General features: G+C 41.1%; 2 protein-coding genes across 3 annotated transcripts; both read left to right on the top strand.

The window, feature by feature from the left end:
• Window positions 1-346: 346 nt before the first annotated feature.
• On the top strand, window positions 347-5356 carry ppp1r35 (protein phosphatase 1, regulatory subunit 35). 2 transcript variants are annotated; one of them, XM_031838656.1, is made up of 6 exons: window positions 347-525; window positions 1939-2176; window positions 2282-2360; window positions 3853-3977; window positions 4068-4158; window positions 4902-5356. In XM_031838656.1, exons 2-6 carry the CDS (start codon window positions 1940-1942, stop codon window positions 5177-5179), a joined length of 810 nt encoding a protein of 269 aa, XP_031694516.1. In that variant the 5' UTR covers window positions 347-525; window position 1939; the 3' UTR covers window positions 5180-5356. The 2 variants fall into 2 exon arrangements, with proteins under 2 accessions (XP_031694516.1, XP_031694515.1); XM_031838655.1 differs by having other exon boundaries at window positions 347-2176.
• Window positions 5357-8494: 3138 nt separating this feature from the next.
• Window positions 8495-16259, top strand: aprt (adenine phosphoribosyltransferase). The gene is made up of 4 exons (XM_031838654.1): window positions 8495-8640; window positions 9661-9764; window positions 12091-12224; window positions 14783-16259. Exons 1-4 carry the CDS (start codon window positions 8552-8554, stop codon window positions 14975-14977), a joined length of 522 nt encoding a protein of 173 aa, XP_031694514.1. The 5' UTR covers window positions 8495-8551; the 3' UTR covers window positions 14978-16259.
• The last annotated feature ends 6 nt before the right edge of the window (window positions 16260-16265 follow it).

Here is a 16265-nt window from a genome sequence, read left to right as displayed (position 1 = left end):
AGTGAAAAATTTAAAGGGGTCTGAATACTTTCCGTACCCACTGTATACAGGGATGGGTCAAATGCAGAGAATAATTTCCCCACTGGGACCTATAAAGGAATCTTTCTTTCTTTCTTCTTCTTCTTTCAATGAGGGGGCGTGTGGCCGACACTTCCTGGAAGGCTGTTCTCGTGGGTCCTCGCTCATGGCTCCTCGGAGATCCCTCCTCCCTCCTCGATCCTCACTCCTCCGAGCTAAATAAGAGCTTTGGGACGGCCGTCAATATGGCGGTGCAGAACAACTTCCGGTTCAAGCGAGGATCGAGGAGCGAGGAAATGACAAATAAGAGACTTGGGATGTACCCGTAGTCGGTCGGTAAAACCAAAGAAGAAGAGTGCGAGGAGGGTAATTTAAAATAGAAACGGATAACTGTCCTGAAATCTTCGGATAATAAAAACGTTTAACGTTAGATCATCTTCAGAGAGCGACTTTTGTATGCTCTAGGTCTGGTGTTTCTAAGGATATTTTCCGATCGGACTAAATCAGGTAACACAAGAATATGTTAGTTGTACAAGCTAACTGTATCAGCTTCAATATACTCTGTGAAAAAAATAGACAAGCCAAACAGTCTGATTAACACTAACGGAGACTGACGTAGGATTTAGCTAGTAACTAAAAACTCAGCAAGTGGAAGCTAGTTGCATTTGTTCACTAAGATTACAGGGCTAACTGTACCAACTGTATTTAAGCGTCAACGATTAAAGACTAGTTTAATGTGCTATCTAACAAGCTAACTGAGAGTGTAATTGAACTGCTAACGTTATAGTTATCTGTAAACCAACAGATTAAGTTTGATTTACGGTTTATTGACCTAAATATAACGATACTAACGGGATCAAATGACAACAATATTCCACACACCATTGGTGAAAAGTAACAAAACATCGCTACACTTAACTAACGTTAGCTACTCAAATACTGTTCAAATACTGTAACTTGTACAATTTTGAGGTAATGTTACTTGTACTTGATGGAGTATTTCCATGTTATGCTATTCTACTTAGTACTCTACTACAATTCATGCGGAAATACTGTACCTTTTCCGTCTACTTTTATTTGATTACTTTAGTTACTTTTACTGTACCGATTGAGAATACAGAATACAAATCAACTGATGTATTTTAAATTCAGCTGCCTTGCAGTTTATATAGTAGATCCCCACCTTTACCAGCTGCAACATTAAAGCGATGAACTCATTAATGCATCACTAATTATGATTCTTTAATATAATGTATATGAATCTAAAATGTTGCATTTCATTGGTTTAAACATGGAAATGGTTATTTGACTGAAATGAGAGAGTAAATGTATGTGAGTGTACTTATGTGTGTGAGCACAGTATACACATGCCTGCATGTATGCACAGTATACATGTAGGTATGTGCGCTCTGAGGACACTTTGGTGGGTGAGCCGAATCAAGTGGCCACACTCAAAGATGGGAAAGGTCGCTTTGTTGGGGTGTGGGGTGGTTTGCTAAGGGGATACACTGGGTGTATGTGTAATATTTAGGGATGTAATAGGTGGAATGTGTGTAGATATGTAAGTAAGTTGCCTATTCATGTATGTAGTCATTGGCACACCAGCGTGCCATAGAGAAACAATGATTTTGCTGGCGACACATTTCTAGCGACGTGTCTCGGTGTGATCGTGGGCCCTTAGGTCCTAGCTTTGTGAGCTTAGCTTCCATCCTGGCTCTCCTCTTTGGGCAGTCGACTCCACTTTCAGTGGCATTTGGTCTGGCTGGTCGTGGCGGTATTGTCTCAAGGTCCTTGGTATATTGTCATTTATCTTAAGTACTCCAGTAAACGAAAATAAAATGTTCCAAGATAAACTGCACAAACATTTTCTTTTTTGGGCACATTCCACTGAAAATCAATGTCTCTATTGTTTCCTGTCAGGATGAGTTCCTCCTCCTTCCTCTCTCCTACCCCCTCTCCTCACCTTGCCCCTTTTCCCCTTTCCTCCTCCTCTCCGATTCACTGTCCTGAGCTCGACCTGTCCGCCACACCCAGCTCCGCTCCCAAGCCCAGCCGCATACACATGAAGCCCAGCCCACTGAAGTTTGGTCAGCAAAGTGACCAATCACAGCTGAGGCCCTTCCCCCAAGGACAGACGAGAAGAGGGGCAAACATACAGGTGATGACATTATCTTTTAGTCCTAGTATGTTTTTGTGACGATGTCACCCTGTAGTCCTGGTGTGTGCGAGGGTGTAATGACTTCATTCTGTGTCTGTTCTGCAGGTGTTTTTTGACGAGCCGGTGGATCTCGCGGTAACACTGGAGCAGAGCAGAGACATCCCACCTAAGCAGCCAATCAGAGGTCAGAGGTGGAGCAGAGGACGTCACCACTGTAACCAGTCTGACAATTATGACTGAGGGCCCTATTTTACACCTGGCGCAAAGTGACGGCAACTGTCATTGATAGTTTCAGACCTACGCAGTTGTGATTTTCACGCCAAGCCCCCACGTTGTGTAACAGCAAATGTACTTGTGTCCAGACAGACGCAAGTACATTGCTACACATCTTATAAGATAACACTCTCAGACCATGGCTACGTTCAGACTGCAGGCAAATCCGATTTGAAGACAGACTGTCTGCACTGCTATGTGCAAGTGATCAGATCATCTTTCTGTGTCCAGACATCACCGACCTATCTGCATGGGTTGCTGTGGTAACCACATAGACGTCAGCAACCAGACCTGGCCTAATGGGCGGTCCCAGGGTGCCAGGCCTGAATTTTAACCCCCCAGGAGAACTCAGCATTATGATTGTTATTATTAAATATATTTTTTGTAGTAATTTATTATTGGTATTATTTTTGTTATTGGATGTGCTTTATCAAAATGTTCATTATGCATTGTAGCATCGGTGCCGGCATTTTTTTGGGGCTTAAACCTGATTGTTTTGAGTGTAGCCCCAAACATACATTTTAAGTGTAAATCGATATGAAGCTCTACAAAAAATGTAGGCTAATATGTTACAATGTGAGATAGCATTCATAACGCAACAGCCTGTCAAAATGAATGCAGGTCTCTGTTAAGGCCCAAATGACCTGAGGCTGTGGTTACACTTGTCTTTTCAATGCAACTTTTGTCATCCGATCATGTCAGGCCACATTAACAGGCAAGTCTGTACGCTCCAAGATCGGAACTTGAAACTTAAACTGGGAACTGCCTGTTTTGCGCTTCCACTGAAGCAGGTGATAAATGATGGATTTCACCTGTTTATTCATCAGGTTATCATTGCAGCTTGGCGGCTTATTAGGCCCAACTGAAGAGAGGTTAACGTCATGTTGCCTTAGTGGTATCGGGTGCAGTTAGTGCCGCTGAGTGCCACAGAGGTGCCAGTGCCACAAGAAGGATCTCGGCCCTGCTCTGCTATTGAGCCCTGTGACACTACTCATTCACGAGCCCATTTCGACAGACCATAATTCCTGCTTTGTTAAAGAAAACAAAAGTCCGAAGCACCCGCTGTTCCTCTGACAGCAGACAGCCGGACTTCACGGGCTACACAACGCTAGCTGACTGTAATCACACAAATAGGCCGATGTCATTAATCTAGTGTCTCAGAAAGAGATGGCAGTGGATCTCTCACCTCCTCCAAAGATCAGAGAGATTGTGACCTTCTTTCACAGAAGCGCAACATCATGTGTTAAAGACAAAACAGGAGTTGCTGCAGCTTCCTGTACACAAATGAATCCATCATTGTTCAAAGTAAAAACTATAGACTGTAATAGAGCTAACACTGGATGCTGGTCAATGGAATAATCAATAACAACTGTTGTTTCTTACTCTTATCTGGCTTTATGTAGCCCCCAGACAATGGGTGGAGTCTCGTGGTGGCAGATTGACAGTATCCAATGAAGATCCAGGCTTTCTCGAGAGGGTGGGGCTAAACACCACTCTGGCTCTGAAGGCGGAGCTTCAGTCCCTGCAGGTTCACACTTTTTAGCAGTAGGTTATCTATAAATCACAGCTGAGCTAATTAACTGCTGGTTCCCATGGTAACCTGTCTGTTGTCCTGCAGGGTGCTGAGTTTAACTCCCAGAAGGCCATTCAGGAGAGTCTATGTAGGTCAGAGAGGACCAAAACCTTGATCAACACCAGAGCTACTGAAGGTAACACACACACAAAAGGGGTGCCTCTCATTTACCTTATTTCAAGCAAGATGAATGTGTTAGCAAGGTATGTTGAGCCTAAAGTTAGTTTGAAAAGTCACGGAGGTGGTTCTCTTTTTACCTGGCTAGATCACCATGGTAATTTATCTTGCAAACCTAACCTGTACCGGAGGAGATTATTTTTAGTTTTAGATTGGGGTTGACTATAAAATGCACCACCATGTAACTAATGAACTCCTTTGCAAATATCGTCACTAGGGATGCAACTATGGAAATTTCATGTCACGATTATCCTGGCCAAAGAAATTGCGATTAACAATATTATCCCGATAATTATCAAAATATGCTCAAAATGGCACTAAAACATACAGCAATCACTTTACCTCACATTTTATTAAGACACAAATATTTTTACTGCATGGAACACACATCGTTTTGTTCAGAACATCCTATTTTAGTGATGCATAAATAAAGTATAAATGATAAATAGCGTGACTTTTTCTTTTCATGAAAATTCCTGTATTTTATACAATGCAGCATTTCCTAAAAACAATTTTTAGAATCATAAAAAAAAATTTCTCTCAATTATGACTTATGACAAAGTTCATAAGTGATAATTGATTGACAGTATGTTTGCTTGTATAGACTTTTGGTGGTTCGATTTCACTTTCAACTTCAACTCAATTAGGGTCATATACATTTTCTATTTCTCAACCTTGTTTAACCTCTGTCTTTGTCTGTAGAAGTGAATGTCTCTCGCTCTCAGCTTCTCTTCGCTTCATTGGTCTGTGTCGAGGTGCAGGAAGATCAGCTGATCAGCCAGGTGCTGCAGCATAGGCTGCTGCCGCCCTGTCTTGGCAACAAGGCAGCAGATGGGCCCTCTCTTCTCCTCTTCATGACCTCTGACCACCTTAGACAAAAACCTGTCCCACTAGAGGAGGAGCCTGTCAACTACAAGCCCTGCCCATTGCCATGTCCCACCTGCTCTACCTTTGACCTCCACAGAAGAGGGAGATGCTGAGAGGCCATGCCCTGACATGCACACGGTAGAGCTCTGATTGACAGTAGATACTGAGGTCAGACTGTGTGTGTGTGATATCATTAATAATAGTGATCACATTTTTTAAATTATTAATATAAACTGAAATCTGTATTTAGATACCTTTTTGTTTTTCCAATAAAGTATTTTCAAACACAGGGTACATCTCAAGTCTGTTAATTGAATCCATGTTTCCCTCACTTGCGTCTTTTCCTGGAGGAAAGGAAACCATACAAGGAGAGAGAGGAAACGAGGAAATATGTTTTAAGAGGAAACTTCTGTATCGTCACGTGAAGAAACGTCCATTTCTGTTAATGGCGGCCGCCGATCACAGCTGGATCAGCTGTCAGTCGGCTTTAAAAGCTGGAGAGACTTTTGATGGAGTTTGTCTGCTCACTTGGGTACTGTACTAATACGAATAAAGACACCCACTTATATAACTGTATTTATACTGTGTTCTGTACCAGTTTATAAGCGCAGGATTGATTTGTATTTGCAGATTGCGTTTGTCTTATTTATTCCTTGTTTGGGTCTGTATTTATAGATATTCTGATCGTGAAGTCATTTAATTACACAGAATATGGTTGTTTCTTTTGAACCCGGAAAGTATTTATGAGGCTAATTGTTTTCGAGGAACATTGAAATTATGCAACTAATAACAAACTCGACACTCAGCCTGACGTGTTTCTTGCTGACAGACACAGACTCTCCTGCTCTCTCTTATAATAAAAGATCATAAAAAGACAAATATTGCTGTCCCTTTCTTGTTCAGACCTTCAATTAACATATAGTTTTACCAGATGGTGAATTAGAAAACATGAATTATGAAACTTGATACAGAGTAATGCACTTGAATTTAACCTGTGATCTGTCTTCACTCTGATATGAAACTTCAGTGATGAGTCGCATCGTTCAATCATATAACTGATAAACTATGAGGGGGAGTGTTGGCCGTTAAAAGACTTCTGTGAAGGCTGCTCTCGTGTATCCTTGCTCATGGCTAGTAATGTGCAGCAGAGTGTGTGTGTCTGTGTAGCAGACACAGTGTTCAATCTGTATGTTTCCGCCTGTAATGGAATACTTTCACGATGTAACAAGTTCTGTGGCCCTTGTTTAGACTGATGGTATTGTTCTGCAGGAATGCTAAGGGGTGCTTTGAATGAGGACAATCCATTCTGTAGTAGTTGGCCCGATCCCAATGTCCCCCCTAAAGCCTCAAACCCTGAACCCTCAAGGACTTACTGACATCACCTGTGGTTGAGTGTGAGAGACTGTGAGGGCTTGAAATGGTGTAAATACGAATGGGACAGCATTTTAGTGCAACATATCACGTTACCATGACAACGACAAAACATATGGACAATTGTGGATATTTATTTTATACTTTGTACTCCCTGATTTGAACGTCTTCCAGGCTCTTTCCTCGCATGAGAGGTAATTTTAAATAATCTATTTACTCATTTTTGTCAAAACAGCTTCGATGACAAAATCAAATATTTGATGAATAAATAAATAACCTCTGATTTCATGTTTTTTTTTTGTTCCATCTTTCACCCTTAATGTTTGAGTAAATCTAATATGACAGGCTGAACACACGTGAGCCGTCTTTGTTTACCTTTTTTTTTTACGCCTCCATCTGTCCACTTGTTACCCCGTGTTTAACGTCACATTGCAATGATTTGTGGGTAATTCCCTGAGGCAAATTCTGCATCGAATGCTGACTTACGGAAAGATTTCATAAAGAGCTCAAAATGTCTGCCAGAGAGCCCTAAACCAGGGGTGTCAAGCTCATTTTCACTCTGGGCCACATCAGCATTAAGGTTGCCCTCAAAGGGCCGGTTGTAAATGTAAGAGGGTGTAAACGTAACTACTCCTAACATATTGGTAAATAACTGTCTCTGCATTTGATTTGTTTTTTCAACTGTAAAAATATTGTACATGCAGTTATATAAATGTAAAAATAGATTTCAGCACATTTATTATAACTTAAATCCTTTTAATTTAGGGTTAAGAAACCCACATTACTCTATCAAACTTTTAAAGAAAATATCAAACAAATAATAACTTTGTTCAATGCTTAAAATCCTTTCAAGGGTGCGTTTGCACAATCCCACGTGAAGTATTTCATCCGTTTTAAAGTCACGTTTAAAGTAGTCTTCAATGTACTCACAAACCATTTCCATTTCAAATGTACAGTAACCAGCCAAAGAGCTGCTTCTATGACTGTTGTGTTTAATTTTGACTTTCTATCTCATAATTTCGACTATGGGAATCTTTTTATTATTTATTTTTGCTGGCGAATTTGCGGGCCACATAAATTGACGTGGTGGGCCTAATTCGGCCCGCGGGCCTTGAGTTTGACACCCGTGCCCTAAACCCTAACGGACTTTGCGGGAGCGCGCCTCAATATCCGTGAGTCCGTAAGGGTGGAGATTGGGATTGGGCCGTTATCTGTTTTTTGTTGACACAGGTTCAGCTCCAGAACTTTGCAGCATAATACAATTTGTATGATTCCACAACCTGACCGTGTCTCCTCCTCAAAGTATCTATCTTGTCCCAGAATCGTCCCTTTGGTATTTCGTCTCTGCCCTCTACTAGTTGAAGTTGGGCAAGGCTAGTGTCTAAACTGACAATGGTGTCCCATGATGCACAATGGTCAAGTATATTTAGAAGTGACACAATTTGTGAAGAACTTGGTCAACAGTTAGCCCAGGACACAATGATTTAGGTGTCATGCTTTTTGGCCCTGAGAACACAATGTCTTAGCAAATAGATGTCATTTTTAGGTTCAAATCATCTGGAACTTCAACACAGTGAGCCAGTGTTGGTAACACCTATAATCCATGAAATGTGATTGTACAGTTTGAGTGGCACATCAGATTTTGCTTTGTTTACTTTAAGCAGTGGGCTCATTGCATTGCTATTATCTTCCTCATTTGCGCTGGAAGCAGCTTGTAGAAGTAGAGCTTTTATCCAATCAGATTTCGCCCCTATGCTGTCTCTAAGTAAAAAAAATCTGCCCAGAGGCCTTCAGAATTACAAGTGAATCCCTATGCAGTTTATGTAAATGTCCCACATAAACTCGTACAAAGAACAGAGTTTTTTTTATAGGATATGATGGAAATGCAGGGATATGGTACAAGGGTGCTTGTCACAGGCTAGAATTGTATAGGTCTAGAGTGTAAAACATGGAGTATAAAATGAAGGTTAATGTGGTATGTGTGGTAAATTTTTGTTTTGGCTGAAAGATTGTAAGTATATTCTCTGATCCATACTCCGGAGCAGAAGGTGGCGGTAATGCACCAATAAGCTAGATGCCAACCGCCGTAAAACCAGAAGACACATGTAGCTAGAATGGCAGCCGACCCAGAATCAAAACTCCAGCTGGTCCATAGACACATTCGAGCTTTTCCAGACTTTCCAAAGAAAGGCATCCTGTTCAGGTAAGATACTAAGTGCTGTTTAAAGCTACATATGCCAGGTCCGTCTCTTCCACGCTACCTATATAGCAGCGAAAGAGAGCTCGTCATGCGGTAGAACGTGAAATGCTCCACACACAGCAGGTGAAGGAAGGAGCTGTGGACCGAATATGTCCTAATGTGTTTGTCACATGTTGCTCTGTGAACAGACAGATAATTTTCGTAGTACTGGTAAGTGCTGTGTTGTGTGCTGTCGAAGCATATCCGACTCATATAGCTCGTAGGAAATCGAGTTACTTAGGTCTGTCTTTACGTCCCCCCTGTGGTTTAACATGACCTGTTTGCAGAAGGCTACAGCTTTTAAGTCAAGGCTGGCCTCAGGTGCGTTGAACACCCTGTTATGTACTTAAGCGCACTGACTTTAGTAAGGTGTGTTTTATATAGGCCTACACGTAGCTGCTGATTGGGTCCACTCTGACACACCCACCAAATGAGAGACAACGTATCTCAAAGCACGTTTCACAATCTTTTGAAGAAATATGTAATTCAACCTGGAAACGATGCACGCCGTTTTCAGGTTGAACGTCTCCAGCTCTCACCAGAAGCTTATTGTGCCTTGTGGATTTTACTTTCTGAAATTAAGGCATTTGTTTTGTGGAGAAATACCAACTATTCTCTTTTTCCAGCTTCTCCACTGTGCTATTTACTGTTTTTCTCTCTTATATTAATATAAATGTAATATATTTTGATGTAAGCAACATATTTGAAGACATTTTTGGACTGAAGTATTAATTACATAATTAAAAGAAATACTTGTTGGTGAATCCATAACAAAAAGCAGTTGCAGCCCCAGCTCAGTTTATGATTTCATTTCATTGTTTTAGTTACTAGGTTAATCAGGTGTGCTGATGAAAGAATGCATCAAATATGTGCGAAGCAGAAATTAATAAACAAATCATATGTGATCTCACAATATATAAGTGTTTCATATTGATTTCCATTTGAAATGACCGGATACTAATAGAATGTGTGTGTATGCTGCAGGGATATTTGTCCCATCCTCAAGGATCCAGCTGCTCTGACAGCAGTGATTGACCTGTTTGAAGAACATATAAGGAAGAATCACCAGCAGGTTGATCTGATAGTAGGTAAGAAGCCAAAGCAAAGTGCCTTTTAATATATACCCGTATTCTTAACCTGATGAACCTTAAAGGAACAGTCTACAGAGAATTGAAACAGTACCTTTTTAAAAAGTATTCATTGACACACCTTTACTCTAAACGTTAATGTGCGTGCACCTAAGTTGCATCTACGTATCCAGATATAGTTAAGTTATCAGTTCTTCATTTGTTTTTGTCTATATGTTTTTCTCTCTATTATCCATTAATGTTGCATTACTGCTATCTAATGGATAGTGCTGGATCTTACCTTCTACTTGTGAATATTGTGTGAGACACATCGGCACAGTAAAACAGTCTCAAAAAGATCCATACAAATGCGTGGAGATTCACTATTTGCAGTTTGGAACATAAAACGGCAAACTTAACAAACTACTCAGTCCAGCACTTGGCATCAGGCAGGCATGATGGAAATGTGAGACTTTTCTCTGGTGGCAAATAAATAAATAAAAATCTGTGTGCAAATGAGATACATGTGCGTGTAGAACTCTTTTGCCATTATTTTCACATAACCCGCGCACAGAATCTATGCTTACACAAGCAATATTGTACTCTGCGACGAGAAAACCGTGCTTTGAGCGCACACTACAACCTCCACTTAGAGAGACTCTGATGCCAACGTACGGCAGATGTGAAGCAGAAACTAGTTATTTCCAGCACTTCTTACCAATTATTTTGAAGTGAAGGTGTAGCTACAGTATTCTACACAAACAAATTGTAGTATACACCAGTGGTGGGCCGTCAGGGCCTGCAAGGCCTCTCTGCTGGCCTAAGGAGAATCACAAAGCTATATCTATTTTATAATTTAATCATTTTTCTTAAATACACTATGTATTATAATTTATAAAAATATTTTTCCCATTATCTTATTTTCTCATTGCACAGCTCCTGTCTTCCTCAGTTGCTCTGCTTCCAGTGCAGCTTGATTTAAGTAGAGCTTTTATCCAATCAGATTTCACCTCTGTGTCTCTAGGTAAGAAGAGAGGCCCCAGGCCTGCAGACTCTCAAGTGAATCCCTTTGCAGTTTAAGTGAATGGGGAAGATATTGTTGATTGTTATATTCTTCAACCAATCAGATCTTTAGTTTGACATGTTGGGCGTATTCTTTGACGTGCCAGAGCCTGCTAGCTGGCCTACAAGTACGTGATTGGTCAGTGGGCTAGCCTGACGTGTTGGGCGGTGACAATCCCAATATCTGCTGCCTCTGTGGAGCGGACATTTTTAGCCCTCAAATACATTAAAACCTATTCAAGAAATACAACTGGGGAGGCTCAACAGTCTTCACTGGTGTCCATGAATGGAGAAGGACTTCTTACTGGAACTAAAACGCACAGATGTACTGAACAACCGTGAGATTAAACTCTTTAACAAAGAAAGGAGGATGCACTTTGTCTTTTAAAAAGTGAACAGCAGCTCTGGTAAGTTAAATGCGTTTGTTTTTACATCTGCAGTAGCTTTAATATGCTTGTTTATCTATTATTATTTGTACAACTTGTTTTTATGAAGATTTTTGTTTGGTTTAATATGTGATAGGAATCATCATTAGTATTTTTTATTCTAAGAAGTAGTCGAGCAATTTCCTGCATCTGCAACACCTCCTGGGTAAGCTGTCTATTAGACCTTTAGGAATGGTTATGTTACAAATAAATGGACTTGTTTCCTTAAGGGGCTTGTACAAAGACAATAAAGTAGTCAATATGAATATAAGATATGAGTTTACAGATAGTTACAATGACTCCTCGGCATTGTGGATTTTGGTTTATGGCTTTTACCAGTTACACCTACAGTCTACGGGCATGTCTATCTCGTTGTCTTTTTGATTTTATAAAGTTAATTTAGTGTTTATGTTCTCTGCTGTTTATGAGAATAATGCAACGAACAGCGCATAGAGTATAAATGCCTTAAAGAAATTAAGAATTCTTTTAAAATGCACTTATTTTTCAAAGTGAAATGATTTCATTGCATTCACTGTGGCTTAGAGGTAGAGCGGGTCGTCCTCTAATCGGCTGGCTCCTCCAGTCTGCATTTTTAAGTGTCTATGGGCAAGATAACCCAAAGGCTGCCATCGTTTAGTTTCGATCAGATGGGCTGTTGGCACCTTGCATGATAACCTCTTCCATCAGTTATATACTTTGGGTCAGGGCAAAACTGCCTCTTCAAATAGATGAGATTTACAGACGACATGTAAAAACTCTTTGGAGGATGTATTTATTTTATATCCGCTCTATGTCTTGCACTAATGTGTCTTTCTAATGCATATTTTGCTGGGTACCACATTTTATTTATTTGTGTTCAGGTTTAGATGCTCGTGGTTTCCTGTTTGGCCCTCTGCTTGCCCAGCGGCTGGGTGTTGGCTTTGTCCTGGTCAGAAAGAAAGGCAAACTGCCTGGAACCACTGTGTCTGTGGCATATGATTTGGAGTATGGCAAGGTAAAGTACACAAATGCACACACGCAAAGGATTTTTTGTTTGTTGGCCTTGCAGTTATGTTCAATTTACATTGTTGATTGAATGGTAATTGGGGAATACAGACATCTAGAGAATGTTTGAATTGATATAAATGTTTACACAAATTGTCCTTAAGCCAATGTCTTGTACATACATTTCTACACATAAGAACAGACATATACTAATACAGTTTGACAGCACATTAGCATACAAAAATCGAACTGAATAGATCTTCTCGAATCTAAAGTTAGACAAGCATGTTCCCTAAAATGTTGGACTGGTCGTTTAAAAGTGTTACTCACCTGATTCCCAACATATGTATGCTAGACCACAGAGGAAAAATTCACTGACCAGTAATGAGTGTGTGGGACTGGGTCACACTGGTCACCTTCTGCAACCTCCTCTAGGGCAGGGGTTCTTAACCTTTTTGACCTCGGGGCCCAACTTTTCAAGTACAAAGTGTCCCGGGGCCCATTCAAATATTAACACTATTAGTTTAACTAATTGATCTCACTCTTGGTTTGATTTGTATTCAATAACTATATTGTTACCTGTTCAACGCCACCCCTATTTTAGGGCAAAAAAAGTGTCAGAAAACCTGTAGGTCATACAGAAACAGAGCAGTGGGCCTTTGGAGTCAGTAAGAATTGAAGATTTTTGTCCGCATAAAATAAAAAAGTATCTTTCAGTATAAATAACTACCTGTGGCTGTATCTGTACAGGTAAAGGACAGTATAGGGCTGTAACTACACTATCGGTGAACAACTGCCTCAAATTTGAAGAAGATTGGACAAAGTATGACCATTCTACAGTGTTTCTTCCATGAAGAGATCCAGGCGGAGCTCTAAAAGGATATTTGGAGACCCAAATGGACACATGGTAACCAAATGATATTCTGACACACTAAAGGTGTTTCTCCCTTTATATTTTGCAAATTGCAAAAACTATGTATATATGGTCGAAGACTTGGTGTGAGTAGCAGACTTGCTGTGCGTAATGGCTGCGGTCGAGCGCACGATCGAGTATGCGGGTAGCTCAGTCACGCAACGTTATACGTTGGTTGACAGCTTATAGAAGAGGAAGATAAGGTTTGTACTATAAGTACTAGCATTTTCTGAAGCCACTAGCTCCATGGTAACATCCGCTAGCACATTGTCGGGTCTGTAATGTGTCTTTTTCCGTCGAAATGCTGCAAGATCCGACTTGCAGCGGTTATGGCGACTTTGGACAGTGTGTTTGGGCTCCTTTTGTGAAAAATCCATAAGAAATGAAAGAAAATCGATGATTTCTTTGCAAAGATGAGGATTTTGGGCATGCTGGGATACCAAACACGGCCATGTTTTGTAACGTAGTTTGCGCAAGCAAGACGTAGGAACGGCAGGGGAGGGGATCGAGGACGCCGACGTCCTCGCGGAGTTGAACAGGCAAAACCCTTGTCAAATAAATGAGATGATACAATGTGATGATCACAAAGACATTTATTTATCATGTGTATGTAAACCTGCATACACAACAAGAAGCCCAACAGGCTTTCCCACGAGCGTTGGATGTTTCGTCGCTAGGTGTCGCTTTATTTTTGAAGGCTTCAGTGCTTCGTTTGATAGCATTAGCCCACATTCCACACACTGTGCCCTCGGCTCTGCCTCGTTGCCTCCGTTCACAAAGCCGTACTTAAGAAAGTCAGGATTGTACTTGCGCACACATTTAGACTTTTGGGGGGGTATGGCACCACTGTCCTCTTCATTTTTTCTTTTTAAAAACTTATCCATAACTTTCGCTACAGGCTCGTGGCTAGCTGAGTGTCGTCTTCTGCTTATTGGAGCTTGTTAAACAACTGACTGACGCATTACCGCCACCAGGTGGTGGGAAGCTATATTGTAACTGAGCGTCTCATGGACAACAGTAATATCTCTGGTGTCTTCAATTGATAACCTATGCGGTCTCGCGGCCCTCGTGGCCCACAGGTGCAAAACTGAAAGTTTTTCGCGGCCCAATCGTGGGCCGCGGCCCCATGGTTAAGAATCACTGCTCTAGGGCTTTTTGCAAGTATTACAAAACAGAATTTTGTAATTACAATAGATGTCATGTGTACAGAATAAACAACATAATAAAATTACAACATAGTCAATCCATATGACGTAAATTATTCATATAATGGGAGTAGTAATATTAGCAGAAATATTACTAGTAATACACCCACTTGGCTATAAAAATGATACTCTCCCTCTTCGCTGTACTGTTCTGTTGTCAGGTTCTAAATTACGAAGGACATGACTTCAGGGAGATTATCTGCTAGCGTATAACATTTCATACCTGTGTCCTGAAACCACTCCAGCATTGCTCTGGCTGTTTGCTTCAGGGTATCATCATACTGGAATGTGAATCTTTACTCCAGTCAAAGGTCATGAGCACTGGAGTGCACATTCCTCTCAAAAATCTCTCTTTTTATTGTCCCCTCAGTCCTAAGCAGCTTTAGTCTCTGCTTCTGAGAAAAATTCCCTCAGCACAATGCTGATGCTATTTTACTTCTGTTCCTCCAGGCAGAAGCAGAAATCCAGGAGGATTCCGTGGCTCCAGGACAGAAGATTTTTCTCATTGATGACCTTTTGGCTACTGGAGGTGAGAGTTGGAAAGCCATCATGTTCACTAGGCTAGGGAGGAAGTTTTACAAAAACAAACTTGTAAAATGTCAAATATTTCTCCTTACTGACAATTCTTTCTGCTTGCATCAATGAGAGGCTACTGCTGAACTTATGGATTTACATTGGCTGTCAGCAAACAAGACTCTGGTGGCCATGGACACCATTGCTTTACTGCCGCAGCGCCACTGGGGACACTTTTTAGTCACGTACCCATGTGGTTTTACTGCCCGTCTCCCACTCACTCTGCGCTGAACTCTATTGTCGTTGTAGTCTGATGTGAGATCAAACACATTCAGTTGCTGAGTTTTGCTGATATGGAATATAACCCAAATGTTCCAGTGCAACAGTACGAAGCACTGTATGGACAACTAGGGTGTCTATGGACTACTGGGGCCTCAGTAGCCACAAGAGATCAAGGCAAGAAGCAAAGGGAAGGGGCCTCTCTAGCTGTCACGTCAAAATATAGACATACGTGGAACTGCAAGGTCATGTGCCAAATCTGTCTCGCCAGAGTTTATCCCGCAAGTTGGAGACAGAATTAAGAGTTTTTTTGAGCTTTTTGTATTAAGGAGGGCACTGCGTCGTACAACTTGAAGACGTGCTAGGGAGTCATTGAAACCCCAGGGCGGCGAGCTAAACACATCAGCAAACACTACACATCTTAAGCGGTTAGAGCAGGGGTCACTAATAGGCGGACTAATAGGCCTCCACGGCACTCGTTCAGCCAGTCCAGGAAACGCACCGACCAATTACATGCATTGTAAATCATACCACTTGATGCTACTCGGCCAATCAAATATATGTATTCCAAAAAGCAGAGGCTTGAGTGATATACAGTACAAACACACGAGAGAGATTGGGCGAAAGACCAAGTAGTCAGAAGTATGTGCATCAGAGAAGTTATTCCCCTATGGTTATTTCACATGGCGTGTTTCAAAAAGAGAAATGTGGACAGTAAGACCAGAGCCTTTAGCCAAGAATGGAGAGTTCTATGTTCAGTCTTCCCACGAGCAATTTGTTTGTGTCTCATATGTTCAGACACCGTGGCGATTATTAAAAGCAGCAATGTGAAGTGCCACTACTCGATAAAGCACACATTTTTGGAGCAAATGTACCCTCTCAAATCCGAAATGAAGGCACAGAAATTAAACAATCTGTAGTGACCGTTGCTTCCCAATAAAAAAGTCACTACGGTTGCTGTAATGTTTGTTCTGACGCGTGCCATAAATAACAAAGTCCAGTTTCGAATATAGGCATTTTATTTCTCACATAATCAGAGTTCACCACTTTCTCTTCAGTTATCCATTTTCTCCATAAAACCAACAAATCAGAACATTTGCATTCGTTAAATCTGCACGGTCAAAAACTGTTTGCTTTTACC

Source organism: Anarrhichthys ocellatus, unplaced genomic scaffold (assembly GCF_004355925.1).
Source record: "Anarrhichthys ocellatus isolate YVR2014 unplaced genomic scaffold, GSC_Weel_1.0 scaffold901, whole genome shotgun sequence".
In the NCBI taxonomy this organism is placed as follows: domain Eukaryota; kingdom Metazoa; phylum Chordata; class Actinopteri; order Perciformes; family Anarhichadidae; genus Anarrhichthys; species Anarrhichthys ocellatus.
This window is presented reverse-complemented; position numbering and strand designations above follow the sequence as displayed.